General features: G+C 38.4%; 1 protein-coding gene across 4 annotated transcripts in view; it reads right to left on the reverse strand.

Annotated features, from left to right (window-relative positions):
* Positions 1-21,611, reverse strand: part of sh3pxd2b (SH3 and PX domains 2B) — a 50,832-nt gene extending 29,221 nt beyond the window's left edge. For all 4 annotated transcript variants that reach the window (XM_012853108.3, XM_012853093.3, XM_012853102.3 and 1 more), the window contains exons 1-3: positions 21,124-21,611; positions 16,786-16,866; positions 4,947-5,022 (exon numbers count right to left, since the gene is read on the reverse strand). In XM_012853108.3, coding sequence (XP_012708562.2) covers positions 4,947-5,022; positions 16,786-16,866; positions 21,124-21,195 — 229 coding nt within the window. In that variant the 5' untranslated portion in view covers positions 21,196-21,611. The remainder of the gene's footprint in view (positions 1-4,946; positions 5,023-16,785; positions 16,867-21,123) is intronic.
* Between the last annotated feature and the right edge of the window lie 6,051 nt (positions 21,612-27,662).

Below are 27,662 nucleotides of genomic sequence, written 5' to 3' on the forward strand. Positions count from 1 at the left end.
TGGTACAAAGAGTCTTAACTATAAGTTCAACAAGCCAATACAGCATCCTGCATCCTGAACAAACTGGAGTAACAGTTATGGGCTATGCCAGATAAGGATCTGCAAAAAAAAGCACCCCACAGTTTGAAAGCTCAGTGTCCATCTTGACACAACATTTTTAGGATATTAGTGTGTTTTGCTTTTAGATTTAAAGTAGTTGCCTTCCTTCACACAAAGATTAAAAGGGAGACATGTAGCTATGGTCTCAACAACAGTTCCAGCCAAGGCCATATGTGGCACACAGGCCAGCACCTCAGTTAGTTCACGCTTTAACAATGCTAATACGTTCTTCTTAAGGAATCACCAGTTAGTGGGCTTCGATATTTCCGTCTGAGAGTATCTATTGGCCGCTGCCTTCAAATAAATTTAGTGTAATTGAAATTTTTTTGAAAGTATAGGGCTGTAAAATTCTAAGAATTTGAAGAATTGATGGGAATTTTATGAAATCAACACAATTTTATTAGGGAAAATATACACTTCAGCATAATATGAACCAAACCAATCAATTGGGTTTTATACAGGAATAAAATATCCAGGAAGAAGTTTCTGATATGTCCATTAAAAATAAATTACTGAAAAAGCTCTCTATATAAAGCCTGAATATGTGTGGGCTTAGTAACTATGTAAGTATGCATAGTTACTATGGTTGCCAAAATAATCAATATCTCTATATAAACAATACTAAAAATTCATCAATTCAAAAATACTTGTTTGCAGCAAAAAAAGTCAATATAACCTGACCCATTTGCATTTGCCTAAGTAGTTGCACTTCTTCTGACCACAGTGATGCAATAACATGGACACTCGGCCTCTCTAGTCCACCGCAGCATCGCCATCAATGATTTGCTGCTGGAAAAATAAACTCTGCTCTGTGTCTCTGTCGAGATCTGTGGAACCTTTGCTAATATGTCGAGTAAGGCCAGAAAAAAAACATTGGCACCTTCCTAAAATAATGGCCTATGTTTTTTTTTCCAGGTTTTTTTAGACGCAAAAATGATACGGCAATTAGCTATTAAGTTGATTTAGGTAAAAGAAAAATTATTTTTGGCCAAAAATGACTTAGGACATTATTTTGGGATGGTACCGATATGCAAATCTGTATGCGCTTGAGCCATGTTTGTTTTGAAACATAATTTTAGTATAGAATGATTCTTTATTTGTTCCTCGGTAGTAGACAAAATAAATAAATACTAATAATATCATCTTCAAATTAATACCCAAATGGAACCACACAGTAGCACATTAAAGATAGGCAATTATAGTAAAACAAAACAATCGTATGACAAGAAGCAACCCGTTTAAAAATAGGAGTGAGAACCATTCCTCAATGAATGTTACCTAAAATAAAATAATAATTGTACTGTTACACATTTTTTAGTAAAAGACCAGTTCGTTCTATCTTTGAATGTACTAAACTGACATCCTCGCTAAGGTATGGTTCACATGACTTAAAACTTGAAGTCAGATTTGCTGCTGTGAAATTTTAACTCTCTTTACTCTGCCTGTGCCAATATTCTTTAGTTTATGCAAGACTGAAGACACACAATAAGCAATATTAAAAGTTAATTTTGACTCAACAATGCGAACAAAATAACCTAATTGTGAAGGTTACAAATAACAAGGCTAGATAGCATTCTTGCAGTGATCAAAGCGATAGGTAAAAAAATAAATACACAAAACTAAAACCAGACTCAGACCAGCTTTGTTAGTTAATTTACTACTGAGGCATTCCTACTATTGAGCAAAGAGAGTGAACTCTGCCCTGCAGGCAAAATATTGATGAGTTATATAGATAGAGCTTCAGCAAGGAGGTTGTTTTAATTTCTCTTATATGTTTGTGCTTTGCTTTATCAAGAAGAGTCTATGGAATGTGAGATATTCAGGACCACATAAGTTGATCTAGCAAAAAAGCCGAGACCTCTGTTACGTCGACTTAAGAGATAAAAGTAGATGAAAAGGTTTATGCTGTAGTTTATCTCTACTAGAAGAAAGTAAGTCAAGACTACAATAACAAATGCATTGTCCACATCTGGGAGGATATCAGCACTGAGTTTTAAGAGGTTCTCGAGGACAGAGAGACATTCCACCAGGAGCCTTGTAGGTTTCAAAGGCTGATTTGTTGGTGGCGCCTATGCAATTCTTCATTAGGGCTCTGGAATGGAATTCAACGTTATTTAACCAAACGGAGACGGGCTAAATCCAATCCAATATACTGACTATAGTGCCGAGGCCACCGATTCATCTGCTGACCAAGACCGCAGGGTCCTTTGTCGCTGAGGGTCATTTTTCAAAAGAATTAGAAAAACTGCTAAATTGACCAAACAATAAGTAATAAATATTAATATAATAATTAAAATGTATATTAACACGTTTCAAATATATAATTGGATGCACTTGTCAGATTTGCCAGATTATTTAAACTTTAATCATTCAGTCATATTGGCGCTGCTTGTTGCGTAATCCCACTGTGGGATTACCTTCCTCTGAAATAATGTGGAGTGAATACAAGAGGGTACACAAGATAGGTGTTAGTTATGCATTTCATGCAAACATTTAGAGTGGAGGGAGTTGAGAATAAACACAGAGCTCAACAGAGAAGCAACAAGGACCTACAGCAGACAACGCCCCGTTAAAGGGGAGTTTTCCTCTCCACTGTCGCTTCATGCATGCTCAGTATGAGGGATTAATGCAAAGCCATGGGCAATGCAGACGACTGTCCCTGTGGCTCTACGCTCTTTCATGAGAAGTGATTGCTGCTTCTCAAGACTTGATGCAATCTATTAGGTTTCCTTAGATAGGAAACTTTTTGACCAATCTGTACGATTTGATTGAATTTGACTTTGTAAAGTGCCTTGAGATGACATGTATCCTGAATTAGAGCTATATAATTAAAATTGAATTGACTTGAATTGAACATTGAATTTGAATTTAATCATGTCTTAGCCTTTTATTTGCTGAAATTTTAACATTTCTTTTTATGTCATGAATAAATGTTTACTATTGTTGTTTTCATGTATTCAGTGTTTTTTAATACATCTTATGTCCATTCTTTGTCTTCCTATAAAGCACTTGTAATTACTGTATAACAAGTATGAAAGCTACTATAGGAATAAAGTTGCGTAGCGTTTTAATCTTTTAAAACTTTCAACCTCCTCCAATCATAAAGCAAATCCGAAATAATGTAAGACTGATTTTGAAAAAAGAGTGAAAATTTTAAATCAACATAACTGCTATTACTTTTCACAATGCTAGCTTTACAAATGATGCTAATCGCTAAAGAAAAAGTAGCTTAACAATGGTCGCTATCACGTTTTGGACTTTATTTTTACTAAGATATTGAACTAGTCCTTTATTTAGCTGTTTTATGTTAGTTCTCTCAATCACTCATGCGCACACCCAGTGGGACATTGTCTTGATGCATTAATTATTACAGATCATTCGTAACAGGTTTCTTACATAGTACTTTTTTGGCTAGTTAAAGCAACGTTTTTTGACAATGCTACAATGTTTATTTTTTGAGAATAAATTGAAACCATTGAAAGCAACGTTTTCTTTTAAATAAACACATGTTCTGAAGTGCAGTGGAATGAGATCTGAATTTTTTTTTAGATTGGAGCACCTCTAAAGTTATATTAAAATATTTAAGTTTTAATGAACTTTAAGGCATTTTTTTATGTTTGCTCGGTTTTTAAAACGTAATGGATACAACCTAGAAATGAAAAAAAAAAAAAGAAACATGAGCAAAAACAACCCACTGTGTACACAGCCAGAGAAACCTTGCCCCTTCCTGAGGCAGAAATACTAACAGAGTATAAACATCGTGGTGACTTTAACAGACCAAAGCAAGACAGAAAACCACTTCAGTGCTTAGTAAGGCTGACCTCGCTTCATAGTTGACTTTCTTGGCAGTTAGGAAACATCAGCAGTTCAGACAAATGTTAGCTTGGAATCCTCCAGAGAGAAAAGTAAGATTTGATCTAGGATCTGAAACGTGATATTCTTCAGAAGACCCTTTTGAGTCTCCTAGCATAAAGCTAGCTTTGCAGTATCTTTTCCTCGCATTTTAGTGCCCTGTATACAGATGAACGTTCTCTTTAACATTCCAGGAACAGCTCAGCCACAGCAGTAAAAGACATCTTTGGGAACACACAGAGAATGGAGCATAACATTTTAGATGTGCTAAAGTGAGTTTTCAAAGAAACTTGACAACTTAATCCAGCAGACACTGTTTTATGAGAAACAATGAAAACCTGTTTATATATATTTTTTCCCATCCTATATCTTAGAGTTTATTAACCATCACGAGTGCTGTGTTTTGAGCACGACTTCTCTCAATGAGTTCCAGACAACCATGGGGCTTAAAAAAATACTTTCTCCCCACCCATGCCATGCCTGCGTGCTGGGGGATATGTGGGTGGAGCCCATGGGTTAGGCCTTTTTTCCCCCTTTCTTGAAGGATTACATTCAGAAGGACTGAACTCCACAGAAAACACTAGCAGTCTCTTGTATTTATTTATTTTTTTTAATTAAAGGAGGTATGATTCCCTTCAGACAGTGCCCGAGCTAAGATAAGAATTTTACTCAGTGTAACTTTGGAGCAGTTAGATATTCAGTTGAGATTCGTCCAGTTTTGTTTTCTTCACAGAAAGATTGAAGGTACAGCCAACTGCAGCTCACACTGATGTTTTTTGTGCACTGTGTGTACTCTTGACAAAATATCTGCCTTGTCCCAATTTATTCTCAGTGAGTCACTGTTGCGCAGCTCATGTTTGCTTCTGTCCTGGAGTGGACAACGAGTGATGAAAGACACTATTGTGCAGTGGAGACAAATTCCAGGGTTTCATTGTATATATACACAATGGTGATTTCAAAGACTTAAAGTTGTTTTAAGTGCATGCAGCCCTTACCTGGTAAGAAAGGGATGATTCTGCGCTTTGGGTCCTTCTGGCCTCCCTCCACTGGGAATTTATCCAGCAATTCCATCTGAAAACGCCAAAAATGGTTTGAAAACTATTAGCATATGTAGTATTTACATAGACGCACACACATATAAGCTGAATAAACAGGGGACCTGCAGGTGGTGAGGAAGTGATTTTTTTTTTTTAAATAAACCGGCACTTTCTACAGGGAATTGGGCCAATAGGGGCTGGTCTGACAATGATTAGGAATTTACCGACCAGATGGTATGCCCCCCCCCCGCAGCTCCGTATTTCATATGTTTCTGTAGTTGAGAGAGTTGAGTGAGCTCTTAGCAGCCAGGAATCACTGACATAGTGGAATATTTCTGTTTCCATCATTTCTAAAAATAGAAAAGAAGCCAATGAGCAGTGGTTCTTTGTCGCTCTGAATTGCTCCCTTTTCTCTTTATTCTTCTATTTCAGCAATTAAAGCTTACAGGAAAGAATTTCTCCATGAAACCTGCATCCAGCTAAAGTAAAACATAAATAAATAAACCACACACTTGTACTGGCCCAGACAATTGCAGTGAATGCTTAATTTCTAAAATGAGTTTTAAATTGAATAATTAAAAGGTTATAGAACAACAACCTTCAAAGACACTCTTCAGCAGAATAAATTATTACCTACATACAGAAATACAAACTTTTGAAAATATTTGTTCATAAGAAAATTTGATTTAGAAACTGTTTCACAAAAAAATACAAAAGCTGCACGATAAGGGCAGCACGTTTAATAAGACCCTTCGGTGATGGAGCATATTGTCAAAATTAATTAATTTTAAACATAGTCATGCTGGTGGCTTTAGGTTTGTTTTTTTGGATTCAGTTTAGACCCAGACCTGCCAGGCATTCACCATGTCCACTCAACAGTCACTCTGAAGCCATGCAGCAACCATGTTACAAATACAACTTTGAACAGTTGATCAACATATTTACCATGTGGGAACCATTTTTTTTTTTTAACTTTTTTTTTTGCATTCTGTACCTGGATTATTGAGATACATCAGGACATATACAATGCCATTGTTGAGAGAAACTATTTGACCTCAATGAAACATCTTACTTGAACAAACAAAGGTTAATACAATAAATGATTCAAACAATGCAGCAAAATCTGAAATGTGAGGAGTTTCTTGCGTACAGGTGCACCAACGATATGTAATAATTTGGCACTGGTTGGCACAGTAGAAACACCCATCTTACGGCAGGATTGGAGAGGACCTCGGCTTCTAAAGGGTTAAGAGATGCTGCTGAGGAAGTCAGCACAGAACCCTGGCTAGGACGTCAGAAAACGCAGCATTGCTGCAAACTAAAGATTTACCAAGGACGTCTGAGCTGGTCGAGAGGTATTTGAGGGTTGCAACAAATTTCATTACTAGAAACCCAAAAATGGCTTCATTCCTTTCATCACCGAGAACCTTGGAGCCTCGACTGGTATGGGACTCAGTTCTGGAATGTTCCGCCCCAGAGTCTAGTCAGGAATAGAAACTCCAAGGGCTTTATTTACTCTGCCACACAAATGCAACTGCAATTCTGGAAACTGTTGTTCCCCTGCTATGTACCATCTTCAATTGTCAAATGATCACATGGATGGGGGTTTAATTGAATTGCTAGCACAGCGCCCAACGGAATAATAAAGGCGAGCAAAGCTATGTAGTCAACACTTAACAGGTACAGCTTTTCTTTAACAGTAATGAATTTCATTACAGCCACCTCAAAGCCATAAACAACAACAGTGAACTTCAGCTTTGTGTTTAAGGCTAAAGTCTTCACAATATCAAGCTGGGTTTTCCATCCAACAGACATATTTTATTCACGTTCAACAAAAAAAACAAAAAAAAAAAACACCTTAAGATGCATACTGTGTAGGCAGGCTTTATCTAGAAGCCATTAGATATTTGCACAAGGACATTCTAAGCTTCATGCTCTGTGAAAAAACCCAAGCGTATCTCAAATCAAAACGCACTGGAAAGTGTTTTTCTGCCACTAACCCAAGGTAACTTATTAGGCAGAAATGAAACTCCTGTTTTCTATACATTGGTCCACGTGTTTACCTGGCACTACAGATTGCACAATGATTAAAAGTAAACACGAGGGTTCGGTTGAAAATGACAGGATGCTTGATCCTTTAAAAATCGACTACTATAATATTGGAACTAAAGAAAAATACAGAACGGATATGAAAAGATAGTTTTCTTACGGAAGCATTTTATTTACAGAACCCTCCACACAAATTGGCATCCCCTGGTAAAGATATGTGAAAAGATTAACAATAATCACATACCAGGGAATTTTTGATTTATTAATCATCAACATGAGAAATAAGTCTATTTCTTTTAGCCTTAATTCAAAAACAGGAAAGACAAGAGGACATGACGTTCGATACCAAGAAAGAGGGGGAGAAGAAACTGAGTTTATAGATTCGGGATGCATTTTTACCAGCCATGCTCAAAACTGTGGAGGACACTTTAAAAAATGTTATTGTCACAGATTTATCCAAATCCTTTAAAATAAATGCATAAAAAAAGGCATCTTTACGGTGGAAGCAGTTATTTCCATGAGGTATGTATAGTAAAAAAGGATGATTTTCATTTATGTAAGAGTAGAAAAAATGTTAACAAATATAATTTATATAAGGGAGATTTGTTGTATTGACAGCACAGATTAGACGCATGTATTCAACCTAAGCTGACAATGTACTGCTAACATAAAAACATGCAAGAGCTAAATAATTATCGGTGAGCACTGAAAAAAAAAAACAGCAGCTAAAAAGCAAAGATTTTGAAAATGTATGGAAGGCAAAAAGCAACTATGTGCTTAAGAGTCAGATGCAGTCAGCGACACAGCACCACCTTAGGAATGCCAGGATAAACACAGAGGCAGCCGAGCCAGACAGAGACAAAGAAGATCCAATGCCCCCACACGGTGTAATTGTTCCCATGTGTTTGGCTGGGAGTGCAAACACATCCCAGTCTCTGTGTCTGCCCTGAACCTTGTATCTACTCTGTAATCAGAGCCACTCAAAGGAGAAAAAAAAAAAAAAAAACATTTGGAGACAGAGAGAGACAACCCTGCAAAATGTCATATATCTCATGCATGCCACATCAAATATTCATGCTCCAAGGGAAGGTCTATAGTGCGGCTGGCCAATATATCGAGATTTCAAAAATATAGTGATAAAAAAAGAGATATATGATGAGACAACATTGTTTATATCGAGAAGATCTATGTTGCGTTAGAAATATACTTTTGTGTATTGCAGAAGGGTAATTTTTCAGCCATTTCTCATATTTATCTACAGCTGTTTGTTCAGAAACGTGTCCAAGACATTTGGGATGAAGCTTTGACTCAGATATGACTTTTTATAATTACTTTATGAAAAGAAAAACATATCAAGATAAATATTGTATATCAGCAATAAGCCTAAAATTATCTAGATATTATTTGTCATATCGCTCAGCTTTAAGTCTACAGCTGCTCTAAGCACCATGCATCGATAGCTGGTCCAATTACAAAATGGACATGAGACTTGCTTTGGGGGCGGGTTCCACATGTACAGAATGTTTTATTTTGGACAAAATTTTTTTTTAAATTAAACTGCTGAATAGGCAATGCTTTAAATGGGCCGATCCGCACCAGTAGTTTCCCCAGCAGTCAGTGTACCCCCTTCTGACCTTTCCAAGGTTTCCAGCTTGCAGCCTATTTGTTGATAGGCTGCAAAATACATTCAAGTGGATGTAAGTGGAAGCAGTTTCAGATGAGCATCCAACAGGGAACCTGATGCTTTCAATTTTACCGCAGAAAGAGACGTCGACAACAGCGTAAGACAAGATGACCAGTGGCCAGACTGTTGGTCAAAGGATCAAGTCCAGCATGTTGCTGATGAGAGGGCCTGTGAAGCACCAAACCGATCAAGCAAAGATTAACCCAAAGCCTGCTGAAGCCTTTTTTGAGCAAGTTAATATCTAAATTTGAATGCAAGTTATCATTGTTATTTGTTTAGATGAAGATTGCTGGTTCATAAGTAGTGATTAATATCTAACATTTTTAACATTTGTGCAAAGCCTGTTGATACATTTCAACTATTCAAAGTACTAAAACTGGCACTTATAAATTCCTGACACACGTTCATGGCTAATGTTTTTTTTTTTAGCTTCTTTTTGCTTTTTTTCAGCCTCTGCCATCTCCTATCAATATTCACCCCTGCTGTGTGATGGAAGTGGAGGCAGCTTGTTTTTGTTCCCCTTCAGAAGACTCCACAAGCTCAGCCCTGATGAGTTCAAATATGTCTGCCTGAAGGGACAATTTGATATCAAACTAGTTTATGCAGAGACCCTGTGTATGGCTGGTCAACATATTGAGTTTTTGAAGAGACTGACATATTTTCCGATAAAAGGTGTAATAATATTGCAATGTGGCATGTGTTTGTTGAGGCTGGGCCTAACGTTGAGAAGACTGATTGATTGATTAAAGTGTCATGTACCATATGGCATGCAGCCTGCGTAGGCTTATAAGACACTATACGACTACAAAATAACACAAATATGACCAGAAGAAAAGTATTTTTACAGATTGTCTTTATTATTTCAATGTGATTTTTCATGTCCACGTTAATACCATGAGACTTCAAGGTAATAAAAAGTGGCTTCATGACACTTTGAATTTGACTCATGTGGATTTGATTTCGAACTGGCTTAGTTGTTTTGTTCTAGTTTCTGTACAATAAAATCATTGATCTATTGATCGATAGATACATCTATATAAACATATTACCCATGTTTCTGTACCATGTTTGGATGGCCTTAAGGGGAGTACCAGCACTGTGGATAGCCTTATGTGCTCATGCGACTGTAGGTATCCCGTTTGACTGGGTATCCTGGTGAAATTTGTGCTGTTTGTTGTCAAGAGTTTATGCAACTCTGAGACACCATATTGATTCAAAACCACAAACTCCATTGACTAAATTCTTCAGACATTAGTCTCGTCTAAAAATGATCTAGAAGTCACTTGCAACTTATATGCAAAAGATGCACAAATCTGCTGAATAGTATCTATACTGACCTCAGATTTTTGTATAATTACAATAACAAGTTGATTTGAGTTTCTTCAGCTATGTTTTAATCGATCCACATTCACTGACCCAGTGTGGGGAAATGAAACCCAGCGTCACAGAACAAAACGTCTGTCAGCAATTCGCAAAAAGAACACATCTGGTCAGTTAGTTATCTATTACTTTAACCCATGTCGACTGACCAAGGAAGCAGGAAACTTTCAAACAGTGGTATTTCAGCCTTTCTTGCTGATTCAGTAACTTAATCACTTAAAGGACTAAAATTAGTCTAGTCTGTCTGCTTTCACTGCATCAGCATTTAAGCAGACGCATGATTGTGGTGTTCAAGGCAGTTGAATGTAAAGACGAAGAAAAACTACGACTACAATTACTGCCAGTTTGTCATTGTAAAATAGCTCAAACTCTGTCAGACTGGTCAGAGAATGCCCCTTAATATAAATTTTCATGTCTTGCCATAGATGTCTCTGTGGAGTTCATCTTAACACACGAATAGGGTTTGATCTCAACCATTCCAGTGTCGTCCTGCTGGAAGAAGAACCTCGGCCCCAGACTTAAGTCTTTTACAGCTTCTAATAAATATTCTCCCGGGATTGCCCTGTAATTAGCTCCATTCATTTTCCCTTTAAGTCCAATCAGCCTCTCTGCCCCTGCTGAAGAAAATCATCTCTCAGACAGGATGCCTTCATACAGCTATTGCTATCTTACTGCCACACCTCCAAAAAGGTCAGTTTTGTGGAGAGCACAACTAATAGCTGTCTTTTAACTCCTCCTACTTAAGCAGTAAATCTGATGGGCCTTTTGGCTGCTTCTCTGATTATTGCTCTCCTTGTCAGTTTCAATGAATTGTTATGTCTTAGTGAGTTTGCATAGATCTCATATGTTTTACATTTCCCAGATAAAGAATTGAACAGTGCTCAGTGAGATGGTCAAACCTCAGGAAATTGTTTTGTAACCTAAAACTGCTTTAAAGTTCTTTATGATGCTCTTTCAAGTTTTTTTTTTTTACCAATATTATTTTGCAAAACACTGAAGACTTAATAGAACCACAGTATTTATGAAGGGATTAATTTAAACACAGCTTTGGTTGATTTACTTATTAGGCGACTTCTGATGGCAATAAGTTGCGCTACAGATCATGTTATGAAAAAAAGAATGCATTTTCGATCAGAGACAAAACAAGAAAAAAAAATCCTGTTGCCTTCTATTAAGGACTTGTATTTAAGTAATATTTGCTACTTTGTGTTAATTTACGACATGAGATTCTAATATAATATGTCAAAGTTTGTGGGATAAGGCTCAAGGCTATCCCTGTTTCAATTAACTTCTAGCCTAAAAATAAATAAATGAAAATCTACGTAAGAGTGTCAGTGGTCGCACTAGCAGACCTGCCATTCATTTTTGTTAAACAACCAAACAAATAAAAATAATCCTTGCACTGGTTTATCTTAGACATCAGCTGTTTTGTTCCAGCTGAGCTGACTGCATGCTGTCAATGACGCATTCACGCGTTTCCATCCCATCTTTTCTTTGTTATTACAAAGTCAGGCTGAATCATACAAAAACAGCATCGTGTCACAGAATAAGACACGGGGATGCCAGGAAGAAGAAGAAAAAAAAAAGAAGGATGCCAGTAAATGATGAAACGGATGTTAACGAGAAGAGTTAAATTTGTCAGCCTTGCATCATCATGTTGGCTAGACATCTGGATTCATGTCAGAAGTGATCAACCTTCTGTCTTTGTCTGTATCATTGTGTATCATTTTGAACACTGTCACGCATCATAATGATAGGTTAACCTTTTATACTTATTCTGAAATGCAACTTCAGAACTTCTGATTAGATGAAATGTTTTTGTCAACCAAAGCCACATCGGCCGATTTAAAATATTTGCACTGACGAACCACAGGCTGCCACCATAGCAGGAAGCAGAAGAATGGCATTACGTGGATGAGGTCATATAGGAAAGCCCCAGCTGTAAATACCTCAGACACGATCATAAGATTCTTTTTTTTTTTACTAGATCTTGAACCAGTCTGCATTGTTTCGCTGGGAGATGCTAACAGTCATTAGCCGCTTCCTTGTTTTATCCCTTGCTGCGCATGCGCAGTGTTGTACTTCTTCTGTTATTAAAACTAAACACCAAGGGCCTTATTTAATAACAAATTGAGTAAAACCAAAGCGTAAAACTGCCAAATAATAACTAATATGCCAGATGTGATAATCTTTCATAAAAACTTTGTATGCAACCAGAGTGAGCTACTGACGTATAAATAGAAAAAAAGTCAAATAACATGGCTATACACCTTTAAATATTACATTGTTACTTTGTTTCTAATCAAAAATAGCATATTACCATGGTGATACTTCACGGGCAGAAAGGGGTTATGAATAATGAATAAATATGAGTCTAATATGAGCAAATTATCCTGTTGGCAATCTTTGCAGGCTCAAGTAAATGCAATTAGTAATGAAACACTGTCTTTTGTTAAACGTTACGTTGGGAGCTTCGGGGAAGCTTTCATGACGCATTATGTGACTTTGTTTCACGCCTTACGCTCCAACTATGCTAATTAAATAAGAATTGAACTGAGTTAGGGTTGACTGTCTGCTTTGCCTAAATTGACTGCATGCTCATAAAAAGCAATCTCTTTACGGGGGTATCTCGCATTCAGTGCTCGCCGAGCTTTGGTGCAGCCGGCCTCCAAAGATCCATTACCTTCGAAGGAAGAAGGGAAACTGCGATACTAATGAGATTTCCTCCATGTGCAAGACACACACCAGCAATAGCGTGATGTTCGAATGACTCAGACATTTCTGTGGTCTTCAGTGCGGTCGTTCCATTCCTCAGTGCCCTCTGTTAACTTCAATGGGACATTTTCCGAGACATCTCACACAGTTTAATTACCAGTGTTGTATGGGGGGAGCAAAGGAGAAGCTGCTTCTATGATGGAGAAGTCTTTCATATGCTTTGCTTCCAAATGTATTGGATCACTTTCTATTATATTTATATGAACGTTATATGTTCATACATGTATAAGCACTCCTATTCTGTTTTTTTGGTGGCACTAGTGGCCTTCATGTGAAAGCCGACAGATAGGAAACAGTGCCCAGAGACAGAGGGGGAAGACATGTGGCAAAGTTCCACGGGAAGGGAGTGGAATCCAGGACAGTGACGACGAGGACCGAGGCCTCCGTACATCACTGCGCCCATGAGATCGGATTCTTTATACAATGGCTTTAATATGACACTGCCCCGCCTTCTGCAGCTAAAGAAGGCTTCAACTCCTCTGGGCGGAGGTCTACAAAGTTTACAAGTGTGTTCATGGGAATATCTGGTATTCCAGGACAGCGGACACTGATGCTAGACAAGACAGCCAAAAGTGTCTATCAGGTGAAGATCAGGTGAAGATCAGAACTTTCTCCTCCCGAAACTTTCAGCTGGTACTCTGTTCTCTCCAAAAGTCTGTTTTTTAAAATACTCCACTGTAAAGAAATGCATGATATAAGAAAACGGGGTTGTGATATTTTTTTCTTTTTGATCCACTGTATATATGAAGATACACTGTATATAACTGATGCACCTTTTCCTACTTGTGACAAGGGAATTTCTCCAATGTGAGATCAATAAAGCCTATCTTATCTTATCTTATAGCTTCTAACAGCTCGTGAAGATTCTCAGTCATCCAGGTCATGGTCATTCCAAAAAAAGTAAAAAACAAAGCAACTGGACTTGTTTTCCGTAGTTGAAGTCGTTTTGCTTCCTCTCCAGGAAGCTTTCTCAATTCAAAAAAGTCTAGTACTCCACATGTGGTACTCCACATTACTCCAGACTTTTGAATTGAGAAAGCTTCCTGGAGAGGAAGCAAAACGACTTCAACTACGGAAAACAAGTCCAGTTGCTTTGTTTTTTACTTTTTTTGGAATAGCTTCTAACACTTTCTGTGACAGTTAACATCTTGGGGACTATCATCTGGAGCATAGATGGACATCTACAGCAGTACCACCCCAGTCAACAAGTTGAATTTCATATAGGTATGCAAAGTGTTTGTTTATGACAGTTGGAAAGAAATTCTGTTCCACACTGTTCCTTTTAATGCCATTAATCTGCACACTGGGCAATGATGATATTGCCCAGACCTCAGTTAGACGTTAAAGTCTGCATAAGTCTTTCTTTTTAACATGAGCCAGCACTGGTGTAAAAAGGATGGTGCTAATGTACTGTGGTGACACAAACAGAGAAATAACAGCAAGGGTCTGTAAATAACTCAAACAGCTGCTGCTTATCCAAAACTCTAACAGAGCCCTAACCAACACTGGGGAAAATGAATCATAGAACTCCAGCTCTGAAATCTCTATTTGTAAAAAAAAGATAGGCTTCAAAATGTTGCTATCAGTTTATAGAGCCTGTAAACTCCTCAGGTCTTCAGCGACCAGCAAACTCAGTGTTTGCAGGACCTGAAGCACATGATTCAGCTCTGAAAAAATAATAAAACTCTCTTAAACCCTAAATACCCAGAAAAACTGACAATTGTATTGTTTACTGCAGCTTTAATTCAAATAATCTCACTGATGAACATTTTACCAGTGATGTTAAATTTTAGCACATGTTCTTTTAAGCTGGTGAAGATTCTCAGTCATCCAGGTCATGGTCATTCCAAAAAAAGGTAAAAAACAAAGCAACTGGACTTGTTTTCCGTAGTTGAAGACGTTTCGCTTCCTCTCCCGGAAGCTTTCTCAATTCAAAAAGTCTGGAGTAATGATGAGTAACAAGCTTTATACCATTCCAAACAAAGGCCTGTAATGGCTTAGATAACATGCAAATTCAACCGAAACAGGACCACCCCTTAGTAATGGGCGGTCGTTAAAACCATTAAGCCAGCGGAATGGACCGAAACTGGTCCACTCCTCTGTAACGAGGAGTCGTTAGAGTTGTTATTGGCTTGGCTTAAAGGAACAATGTTTTAATCACCTGAATGAGGGTGAGAGTTAAATTGACGATTGGCTGGAATTAATCCTATAGCTGTGTTGTAAGTTTTTGAGAGTTGGAACCTAAGGCCTCCTCCTCTGTTTAAGGTTGGTCTTTCTCTCTTGACGTAGATGGCTTCCTTCACACCCCTTTCAAACCATCTGTCTTCTTTGTCCAAAATGTGAACATTTTGGTCCTCAAAAGAGTGTCCTTTGTCCTTTAGGTGTAAGTGGACAGCAGAGTCTTGACCTGAGGAGGTAGCTCTCCTGTGTTGAGCCATGCGTCTGTGGAGAAGTTGTTTGGTTTCTCCAATATAAAGATCAGAACATTCCTCACTGCACTGAACTGCATACACCACTCCGCTCATCTTAGGTTTGGGGGTTTTGTCCTTGGGATGCACCAGCCTCTGTCTGAGGGTCCTGTTTGGTTTGAAATGTACTGGGATTTTATGTTTGGAGAAAATCCTCTTGAGTTTTTCAGAGACTCCAGCAACATATGGGATGACGATGTTTTTGCGTTTATTCTTCTCACCATTATGTTCTGCAGCGGGTCTTTTGGATTTTCTTGCTGATTTGACAAAAGCCCAGTTAGGGTACCCACATCAGAGATGCCCTCCAAACCTGTGGGTACCCTAACTGGGCTTTTGTCAAATCAGCAAGAAAATCCAAAAGACCCGCTGCAGAACATAATGGTGAGAAGAATAAACGCAAAAACATCGTCATCCCATATGTTGCTGGAGTCTCTGAAAAACTCAAGAGGATTTTCTCCAAACATAAAATCCCAGTACATTTCAAACCAAACAGGACCCTCAGACAGAGGCTGGTGCATCCCAAGGACAAAACCCCCAAACCTAAGATGAGCGGAGTGGTGTATGCAGTTCAGTGCAGTGAGGAATGTTCTGATCTTTATATTGGAGAAACCAAACAACTTCTCCACAGACGCATGGCTCAACACAGGAGAGCTACCTCCTCAGGTCAAGACTCTGCTGTCCACTTACACCTAAAGGACAAAGGACACTCTTTTGAGGACCAAAATGTTCACATTTTGGACAAAGAAGACAGATGGTTTGAAAGGGGTGTGAAGGAAGCCATCTACGTCAAGAGAGAAAGACCAACCTTAAACAGAGGAGGAGGCCTTAGGTTCCAACTCTCAAAAACTTACAACACAGCTATAGGATTAATTCCAGCCAATTGTCAACTTAACTCTCACCCTCATTCAGGTGATTAAAACATTGTTTCTTTAAGCCAAGCCAATAACAACTCTAACGACTCCTCGTTACAGAGGAGTGGACCAGTTTCGGTCCATTCCGCTGGCTTAATGGTTTTAACGACCGCCCATTACTAAGGGGTGGTCCTGTTTCGGTTGAATTTGCATGTTATCTAAGCCATTACAGGCCTTTGTTTGGAATGGTATAAAGCTTGTTACTCATCATTACTCCAGACTTTTTGAATTGAGAAAGCTTCCGGGAGAGGAAGCGAAACGTCTTCAACTACGGAAAACAAGTCCAGTTGCTTTGTTTTTTACCTTTTTTTGGAATGTTCTTTTAAGCATTTTTTTTTTTCAAAACCGTTTTTGTCATTTTGAGGCTTTTCAACTTGATTACCGGTTAAATAAATGGTGCTTTACAAATAAACCTGCCTTGTATTTAAAATGAAAGCTAAAATAAGAGTAGTGTACTTGGATTTGCATGTTGAGTTAACACTTTAACAGGCCGGATGCGCACATGAACACATACAAACACAATCACTCACCTGGAGGTCGAAGAACTTGCTGTAGCGCCTGTAAATAGTTTCTGTACTGCCATCACTCCAGGACACTTTAATGATGTAAACCTTGCAAAGAAAACAGAGAGAAGGATTAAATGAATGCATGCTGAAGTAAAAATGTTGCGTCATTTCACGCCACTTGAAGTGCCAAACCAGGATAACTTTTTGTGTCAAATCCCACTATTGTGATCTTACAATACACAAGTGTGGTAACTCTGGTAGGGTTGCACAGGAAAGGCAGACAGCACTCTGACAGACAAACAACAAGCATCAGTCAGTGACATCAGGATATCCTACTATTTTACTTCCAAGGTTGTTTCATCACTCACTTCCTGCCTAACGGTGGATCATCACCTTGTTTGGATGCGGCACATTAACTTTACAGACGATCGTTACGATGGAATTGACACCAAGAGTCGTCAAAAGGACCAATACATCCAGTGGTTGCCATCTTTGAAACAACACAGCTATTAGGAAATCAGTATTCATACAAAATGATGTAAATAGGCAACTGAATGCTTACCATTATCATATGTAATACTGTAATATCGCAACAGATCTAAGCTAATCACCAGGGTCTGGAGGAAGCAGACATACTTTTACAGCATGCTCTCAACTACAAAAAAAAAAAAAAAAAAAAAAAAAAAAAACAGCATAGAAGAGGGAGGTTATTGGAAACTCCCTGGTGGCTCACTGTGTCTGGCTGACTGCTCCTGGCCTGACTCCCAGACCTTCTCTGGCCTAGCTCTCTCTTGCAGGGCAGCAGAGTCAGGGATTGCTACATAGACATGTAGGGGAACTGTTTTGATCAAATTTAAAGCGATTTGTACTGTTTCTGTTTCTGTGAGCAGACGGAAGACAGACCAAGCTGTTATCCACCATAATAAGACCACAATGGCTCTCGGGTTACATATTTTTAGGCTGGTTATCATCAGAGGTGGGTAGTAACTAGGGACTTTTACTCAGTTACATCTATTTGAGTAACTTTTGAAGAAACCGTACTTCTAGGAGTAGCTTTACTGCACTGTACTTTCACTTTTACTTGAGTCACTCAAGTATCGCTACTCTTACTTGAGTAAAATTTCTGGGTACTCCACCCAACGTGAGTAACTTCATGAATAAAGAACTAACTTGTTTAAACCAAAAATGCACCACAGAGACAAAAACCTAGAGTATGTTACAGTGAGACTCCTTATTTGTACACAAGCTTTGTTATTTTAATTGTATTTTCTATCTGCTGAGCTCATCTAAGTTTAGTGTTGTAAAAAAAATAAAAAAAATTGTCTTTAAAATTCTAAAATATGCACCTAACCTTATATTTTTGTCACTCCAATCACATAATTTTTTAAATATTAAATCAGATGTGATGATTAGTTACTCAGTACTTGAGTAGCCTTCTTACTGAATACATTTTTACTCTTACTTCAGTAATTTCTTGGCTGACAACTTTCTATTTGAGTAAAAATATGTTGAAGCAGTGCTACTCTTACTTAAGTACAATTTGTGGCTACTCTACCCACCTCTGGTTACCATAGTCTACGCAGCAATCCCCAAAGTGAATGAAAACATCTATAACTATGATCTCAACAGGAGCATGGACAACCTTAGATTTTATGGAAGATTCAAAATGATCTGAGAGAAATACGAAAAGCAAAAGATAAAACCACATGGTTTGCACCGGAGAGTAAGAAGACAGATGGAGACGACACAGGGCCAGGAGCGCTCCTCGTCCCTTACAGCCAACACTGACTGCGGCCCCCGGCTGTTTGTCCCAAGTTTGATTTTTCACACGTACAGGATAGCATGGCCGCACACCGGAACAATCATAGAAGCAGGCATACAGGGACGCTGGACTACACCCCGAACACCTGCCATGGCGGCCCTCGCTGTTGGGCTCCTTGTTCACATGGTGTCACACGGTTTGCAGGGACTGCGCATTTGCAGGCGAATGCGCCCACGTTTAACTGTTCCCACAAAAACCAACAGAAGCGCCTTTGTTTAGCAAATCCAGAAAAGTCAGAAACGAGGCTTTGTCTTTTTGGCATTCCTGTCCATCAAACTAACGCTGGAGGGCTTGGTGAGAGAGAGAGAGAAGAATTGTTTGCATTTTTTTTTTATATCCAATTCTTTCTCTGCAGAATTAAAGACTTATTCTAACTATCCTCATGAAATTAGTGAACACATAGCATTTAATACTAAATCATTTATTTCTTTAATTCTAATGCACAAACCAAAAAAAAAAAAAAAAAAATAACATCTTCATGCTATGGCTATAAATCCGAGATAAGGTTGTAATGATTAGGACTATTGTCCACAGTGACATTGCTGTCAGCGTGATGAGATTAGCAACCCTGGGGTGTGACTTCCTGGTCTGTCATGCCTGCAGGCATGTCTCGCAGAGGTAATTGAAGGACCTGATGCATGACAAAGCTGGCCTAATGTGTTTCCCTGGGGCTTTCAGTTTTTGATACGCAAGAAAACAGACATCCGGTGCATTTTAAGTCTTCATATCCCTTCAACATTGACTTTATAACCTCCAACTTCAATGTGTTTTAATGGGATTTTAAGCTAAAAGCTCATTAAAAATACACTGAAGTAGTGCTAGTCAGTCAGTTAAAATGTTTCACTGACCGACTAACACCTACTTCTGAAGTGGAAAGAAAATTAGAGTTCTCAAATTTTAATTACAAACATAGAAATCTGAAAAGTGTAGAACAACACTCCAACGTTATTGCAGCTGCGAGCCTGAAAGAAGTATGTCTCCATCAGCTTTGCAAGCCTACAGATGGTCAGTTTTGCCAATTCTTTTCTCAGATTGGATGGAAAGAGTCTCCGAACAGCATTTTCCATGCCTCGTCATGGAATCTCAGATGGATTTAGCTTTGGATTTCGCCTGGGCCATTCTAACACATGGGTAGGATTTTATCTAAACCTCTCTGGGTCAAATTTCCCTTCCATCGCAATGCCTGTAAACAAAGCTATTTTTTTTTTTTTTAATAATTGAATGTGACATTAAACTCAGCTGCAAAACAATACCTAAACATGTCTCAAACTCTGTTCACATACATTTTCCTCTCTGATCCTTATTTGAATCTTAGACAGATTATGGTGCCTGGTTAAATACAAATCATGACTGAGGTCATACCAGTATGAACTGACTCGTGGTTGGTTACAAGACTTCCCATTTAAGAAGTGTATATACAGTTCATTTATGTGTACACATCAGAATGAGAATCAGAACTTGATTTGCCAAGTTTGTGGGTACAAACAAGGAACTTGACTTTGGTTTCAATGCTTGCATCATTATCAAACTTTAGTTACAAACAGCAAACCACAATATATAACAAAACTCTTTAATAAAGTAAGCGCAGCATATATATATATATATATAAGTGCAGCATATATATATATATATATATATATATAAAATCAAAGCCAGGATCAGAACTACTCTGGTTGAAAAGGTACTCTGGCTCCATTTCAGTAAACCTCCACCACAGTCTCAAGTCTTTTGCTATGGTTATGCTGTCCTTAGCGCCCTCCCTCTGTCTCTGCTGAAGAAAAGCCTCCCCCACAGTATAATGCGTCCACCACCATGTTTCATACAAATATGGTTTGTTCATGGTGAATGCAGTGTTTTGTTGTCCTCGGCAAAATAACCCTTTAGGTGCAGGCAAAGAGCTCCAAGTGTAGTTCTTATCTGACCACAGTGCCCTTCCTCCACATGGTTTCTTGGCTCCGTATGTAACAAAATGGAAAGTTCAAAGCATCTAAGCGCTTTTTCAAGGCCCCGTAAGAGGCTAAAATTGAGATTTTGAATTAAAGTGTCTGGTGTCAATGCTCTACAACTCCGACATTCAAATACACAACCAACACATGATACTGGGAATCACTATAGGAAGACTGGAGGGTCTTATAGGTCACCATGGCTCACACGAACCACAATGATACCCAAAACGCACAAGAAACACTCCCAACCACACTCCATAGAAGTTATGGTGGGGGAACACAATACACAAACAGGAGACTATTGTCTCTGACTTCTCTGTGGGTTGTTGGCAAGTAAGGGATTTAAGTTTTCCTACTCCGCTACTTTTGTTTTGTTTTTCCAGGATTAAATCAAACTCAACAACAATACAAATCAGAAATAATAATAATAAAAAAAGAATACAACGCTGAGTTGGGTTAATTGTGACTTTGGGCTGGTTTGGTGAACTGTAATCCGACACTCTTTGTTGTTACTTTCCCTGACTGTAAAAGAGGCCGACCAGCAGAATAATCTCGGCATGTTGCAGCAGGGATCATCCAAATAAAGGAGCTTACATAGTGTTTGTTGGGACTCCTTCGCTTCTGGACATCTTGCACGGTTACTTCTTGCACGGTGCGCCGCGGCATGATGTCCTCCTCTTCCCCCGGCCGTTCCAGCAACAACAACAACAAAAAAAAAAAAAAAACACGCAGATATCCCGCTCCAAGTCCTCTACCACCAGCGATCGCACCCCGATCAGAAAAGTTTGCTTTTACACCGCGACTCTCTCTTTAGTCATCCGCGCAGTTCCGATCCGTCACCTGTAGCGGCGTGGGGGAAAAAAAACACACACACACACACACACACACACACACAAACCCACGACGTTTTCCGCAAAATTACTGCGTCAGATTTCCTGCCCAACATTCAGTCGACTTGTGCATGAAGCCCTGTGGATCCTGGATCTCCTCCTTTCTTCCTTTCTTCCTTTGCTTCTTGTGCCGCGTCTCGATCCGCTTACGACTTCCCAACCAAACTCCCAGCCTATCCCAGCTCGCCCACTCCCCTCTGAGCAGCTGGAGAGCGCAGCTCCACGGAGCGGCCCTGTGGCGTCACAGTTAACCACATGCTGCCACAGCACTTATCACAGTTCCTTTTATGTGTATTCATTCGCTTTATTTACATCTGACTGTTTTATATATATATATATATATATATATATATATATATATATATATATATATATATATATATATATATATATATATATAATTTTATTTATATAGCGCCAATTCATGATAGGTGTCATCTCATGGCACATTCCACAGTCAAATTCAGTTAGATGATACTGCTTGGTCAAAAAAAAAGTTTCCTATCTAAGGAAACCCAGCAAGTCAGGTCTTATCAAGCAGCATTCACTCCTCCTGAAAGAGCATGGAGCCACAGGGACTAGTCGTCTGCATTGTTGATGGCTTTACCGCAATCCCTCATACTGAGCAAGCATGAAGCGACAGTGGAGAGGAAAACTCCCCTTGAACAGGGAGAAAAACCTCCAGCAGAACCGGGCTCAGTGTGAACGGTCATCTGCCTCGACCCACTGGGGGTTAGAGAGGACAGAGCAGAGACACAACAAGAGAGACAAAAAAACAAGCACAAAAGCAAACATCCAGGGATCTTTTCTACGTTATATAGTAATAGTGGATGATCTGTCTTCCCTGGATGATGTCACAGCTAACAGAACGCCAGACCAGGTGTGCTTACAATGAACAAAAGAAATGACAGAGAACAAAAAGGTAAAACATGAGATAACAATCAAGCAATGCAAATTGGAAAACAGTCGGAGAGCTATATATATACCCTTGGATACAAGTCCTTAAGGGCAGTTTCAGTATCAGTCAGCAGCTTTCCCATGATTGTGTACATATATTTTATATATATTTTGAGCTATCCCAACACTATCTGACATACAGTTTAGAAATATATTACTGTATGAAGCTATAAAGTTTCACTTTTTTATATAAATAAATTAATTAATTTTCTCATGCTCATATGCATCTCTATTTGCTAAAATAGAAATCTTTAATCGTAGTGCCCTCAAGAAAATAGCTATTAGCAAATCAATGACAGTTAACTTTTGTTTTACAGTTGCTTTTCAGCTTTTTATTCCTGTTAGCAACGCCATTATGTCAAATGGCATTGGATTACTTCACACACCTGCACTTCATTACATACCTTGTTTTTTCATAGCTCAACTTCTTGATCTCCTTAAAAGAAAATAAATGTTTAAAAATATTGCTATCCAACATTACATTTTGAAGTGTTTTAGTCCATCCCAGGTGGGGCTCCCTAAGAGATCCTAAATGTGTCATAATTGAATGATAACTGAATCCTTTCCTCTGCTTTTGTCAATACTGGAGTCACATTTCATGCACACTGCAACTATTTGCATTTAGATTGATTGGTTTTTACCAATGGTTGCTTGTGAATGGATCTTTAAATAGGCTCTATGTTGCTGAATGTGTCTTGCTCTGGAAATGATTTAACTATGCTGTCCAAAGGGATTGCGTTTCACATTTAATGCACTTTATATGGACACACGTTCACAGAATAAAGAAAATGTTCTGTTGTTCCTGTGGTGGGATGGGTATGAGCTTAAGTGAAAATTCTGCTCAAAGCCACATAGAGCCCTGGGGCGACTTACTCTTACAAACAGAGTAAGAATTTATGTTAGAAAGAGAAACAATTTTACTAAGTATCTGAACATTTGATAAAATGGGGCAATTCATTAAAAAAAAACAACATTTCAGATTGCATCATGTGATCTTTCTGCCTGCGTAGTTATTACCTGAGACGAGTAAACCAGAGTGAAGAGTAAACTAACTGCAGTGGGGGGAAAATAAATGCTAGTTAAGAAGAGCTATTCTCAGGTATAGATTGGCTTTTGCATTGGAGCTTTTTTTTTAATGTTTAGATATTTTGAAGCAGTTTAATTTGCTGTCGCCCAGAAGGATTCTTGCTAAATTTGTTGCAGCTTGGCGCCATCTTTTGGTGTGTGGAACTCATTACAATATAACTGTACATGTGGCAGTTCTTCCATGATGTTCAACAACACATGGAACATTGTACATTTCCATAAGGCTAATATACGGTGATCTGTGTATTTTGAGCCTAGCCACATTGGTATATGAAATAAAAACTTAGATCTATCTAACTGCATAAGCTGTCCAAGCTTAAATAGTTTAAGTGTGTGGATTCCTTCTCTTTTTCTTGCTGACACAACAGAAAACAGAGCTAGAAAAAAGGAGAAATGAAATATGAAGGTAATGTATAATTTCAGTGCAAATAGTGGAACATGTTTAGATGTAGGTGTAAAATCTTTAACATAAACACAAAATGATGTCCAGATTATTTCTACATTTATTTCAGTTTAAAATAAATAAAATGTGTCAAAATTGTTAGCTGATGATATGGCAGGATCAGGGATACAAACGTTCTACCTGTACCAGCTTGCAGCTTGCAAGATCAGGTATTTTACAGTGTTAGAAAAAAGGATCAACTGCATTAGGAAAAGAGACAATCAGTTAGTGACTAAACTGAAATGATAGCGCTCCTCTACAGGGCTTTTGAAAAATAGCCGCACATATAAGCTTTCATAATTCGCTATCGGCACAAGACCAACTTGTAGTGAACAGTGAGTCTGACAAATACATTTTCGTAAGCCAAATTAACATTTTTCCCACATTGTGTTTTGTTGAAATCTTTGTTTTCTCGGCAGCTCACCCTCTTGGCTGCTTCTTTGCTTAATGCTCTCATTTCCTGGTCTTGTCAGTTTCGGTGGACGGCCATGTCTAGGTGAGTATGCTCAGCCGCTGTCTTTCCATTTTCGGGTGATAGATTCAACATTGCTCAGCAAATTTTCAAAGGTTGAGATGTTGTTCAGTTGCTCCATCCTGCTCCTAACTTCTCCACAACTTTATCTCTGACCTATCTGACGTATTTCTTGCTTTTCATGAGGTCATTTGTTCCCAAAGCTCCTTTAATAAAGCTCTGAGGCCTTCACAGAACACCCGTGTTCATAAAAAGATTAAATCACACATTGATGGATCCTATTTAATGATAAGCTGGCTTTTGGAACACAGATAGCAGCACAGTTTTTTTTTTTTTTTTTTTGGTGTACGCACGCATGCCTCATTTTACAGATTGTCCTATGCATCGGGCAAAGGCAATTCTATGAATGCCTTATTTATTGTGTTGTCTCTTCATACAATCATTTAAGAATATAATTTGTTTTCGGAATGTTTATTGCACAACAGACAAAAGCTCTTAGATCAATTGCGTGAGTTTTCAGCTGTAAAGCTGTAAAGTTCGAGGCTTTTTATTTTTACGCTCCTTTTTTTTCGAAAACATTTCAAATATATTTGAGTTGTTTTTTTTTGTTTCTGCCCTAGCACAAAGAAGCGAACCTCCTGAGAGTAGGAGACAGACCACAGCAAACTCAGTGGCATCGTTAAATCCTGGAGGCACCTAATGATCACTGTCACAGCATTAATGCGGGTGTCATGCCGAGGTAATGCGTCCAAATGATGTCTAATCATGTCTGTGTTTTACCCGGAGATGAAAAGAGCTGACAGAACATGTGTTCTTCTGATAATACACTTCAATTAGAGGCAGGGCCAGAAAGTGCACTAATGATGTTTACTCGTCATGTTGGCACCTTGTCAGTCCAGGGAGGGTATTCTAAAACCACGTGAGGATGTGTATGTATATACATTTTACAGGCTTTTATTAAGCAAAAACACATTTCTGCTGTTTTTTTTTTTCTGTAATAAAGCTAGGGTTGGGGGGGGGGGGGGGGGCAATCTTTGCAAGCTGGCTTTGATGAGTTTTCACATGAAAGGCCTTAGAGGAGAATCAGGAGTTTGGTTTGGTCTTAATTTCAGTCTCTGCACACTGGGACTAATTCCTGTAAATCACTACTTTCATCCCTCTATGACGTGTTCACCGTTATAACCTCACCTTAGCCCCAGCCATGGTCTCCATTACAGGGATTTACACGTAGAGAGGTAACCGTACAAGGTTAGAGTGGTTAATTAAAGCTTTGTTTCTCCACTTTGTGCTGTTGCAAATATCTCAAGGACTTTGAAGAGGAAAAACCTCTAGGAAAATAGAGAGACGTGGGTATTTTTTTTTTAGCATCCCTGGAAATATGGTTCAAGGAAAGGTCATGGCAAAGTAAAAAAAAAAAAAAAAAAAATCATACAATCCTCGCCAGAAGTTTACCTAAGCTATAATTAATTATTGCATTTCATTGATGCATTTAAACTATTCTTTTTTGATGGTAGAATGATTATTCAACAAACATCCTCAGTGATTGAAAAAATAGAATTGGGGGCAAACATTTGAATTATTATGGAGCTTAGGTCATAACAGGATCAACATTATGCAACCTCACACACCCACCAACGTTGGATTTGCAATTTGCACCTCGAGCGCCCACTTTTTGCGGTTGTCAACAAGCATCTGACATAATTCTGGACGGATATTTTAGCACTTTACTTAGCAGAAGTTTTACAGCTCATTTAAAATAGCTAGTTCCCTGACCTGATGTCATAGTTAAGCATAGTCCACAAACCTTCCAGTGGCTGGAGGTGGGGCTTTGTGTAGACTAGTTGACAAGATTATTATAAGATGGTTTTATTCATTCCAAAACCAGATTTGATGCTTGTTGGAGCACCCAGTTAGTTTCGGGTTTTAACCATCACACTGCAAAAAGGGAACCAAAAGTATTTAAAGTTTTCTTGAACTGAGTGTATTTTTCCTTGATTTGAGCAGGTAAATAAGACTATTTGCCAATTAAATAAGATTTTTGCACTTAAAATAAGAATCTTATTTCAAGAGTAGGGTAATTATCTTATTTTAGGGGTAAAAATGCTCACTCCATTAGCAAATTGTACTATTTAGCTGCTCAAATTAAGGAAAAATAAACAAATTTCAAGAAAAGTTTACTTACTTTTAGCTCTCTTTTTGCCGTGCAAGCTTTGAACTTGAGCTAAAATTGAAAGACTTGGAGGTCTTCTTACCTATTGCTTTAGTATTCCATTCATCTTACATAAAGCAATGATAACAATCACAGTCAAACAGTCATGCAAAGTGATTATACCACCACTGTGCTCAACTGTTGGTCCAGCGTTGTTAGGATTAAAAACCTCAGCTTAACTCCTCAGAACAAAGCTCAAAACAAAGTAATTGCGGCCAAATAGCTCCATCTCTGTCTTGTTAAAACGTTCCATAACTGGATGTTTCCACTGAAGAATACCCAAAAAAATATCAGCATTAGTTTTGGACATGATAAAGCAGGCATACATAAAGCCTCTTGGGGGGGGGGAAAAAGCAACTAATTTAAATGCAATGCAAAATAATACTGTAGGTGCATGCACACATGAGTCTGTTCATTTTTGGTCCTGTGTCGATTAAAGAAACTCTAAAATAAATTAATGACCAGTTCTTTCCTGACCACTCCAATTATGCTGTATACTCAATTTGTTTCAGTAATAACAACAATTCAATAATTCATTAACAATTCTAATAAATGTGGGAATCATGACAATAGTGACCAGAACTGCATCAGTGGTTCAAATCACCGCATTTTATTTTTTCTATCTTCCCACACCTCTTGGCAGTCATGTTTTTCCCTTTATCATCACTGAGAAGCTTGACCCCATAAAACTGATTACAAGCTTGATCTTTCGGACCAACGACCCAGAGAATGGAGCATTGATGAGACGGTAGCTATCGCACATCAGCTTTGCTGCTTTATGGAGGCCATTATCCCTGTGAGCTCTGCGACAGAAAACGCTGAAATTACATTGCCATCTTAACTCGAGGCCACCATTGAGAGCCTTTAACTTACTCTAGAGATCTTTGCACAATGTTGTGACTCAATGTCAAATATGATCCATGTCTACTGAAAAGGATTTGAAATGTGCAATACACATAAAGTGAAAAAGTTGTAAAATCTGCAACTTCATGTTTTTAATGTACAGATCCAATCAAATGAGGGGTAAAAACAAAGCTAACTAGCAACAAAACAAACAAGCAAAAGGAACCCAATCTT

The sequence above is a fragment of the Fundulus heteroclitus genome, chromosome 11 (assembly GCF_011125445.2).
Source record: "Fundulus heteroclitus isolate FHET01 chromosome 11, MU-UCD_Fhet_4.1, whole genome shotgun sequence".
Lineage (NCBI taxonomy): Eukaryota > Metazoa > Chordata > Actinopteri > Cyprinodontiformes > Fundulidae > Fundulus > Fundulus heteroclitus.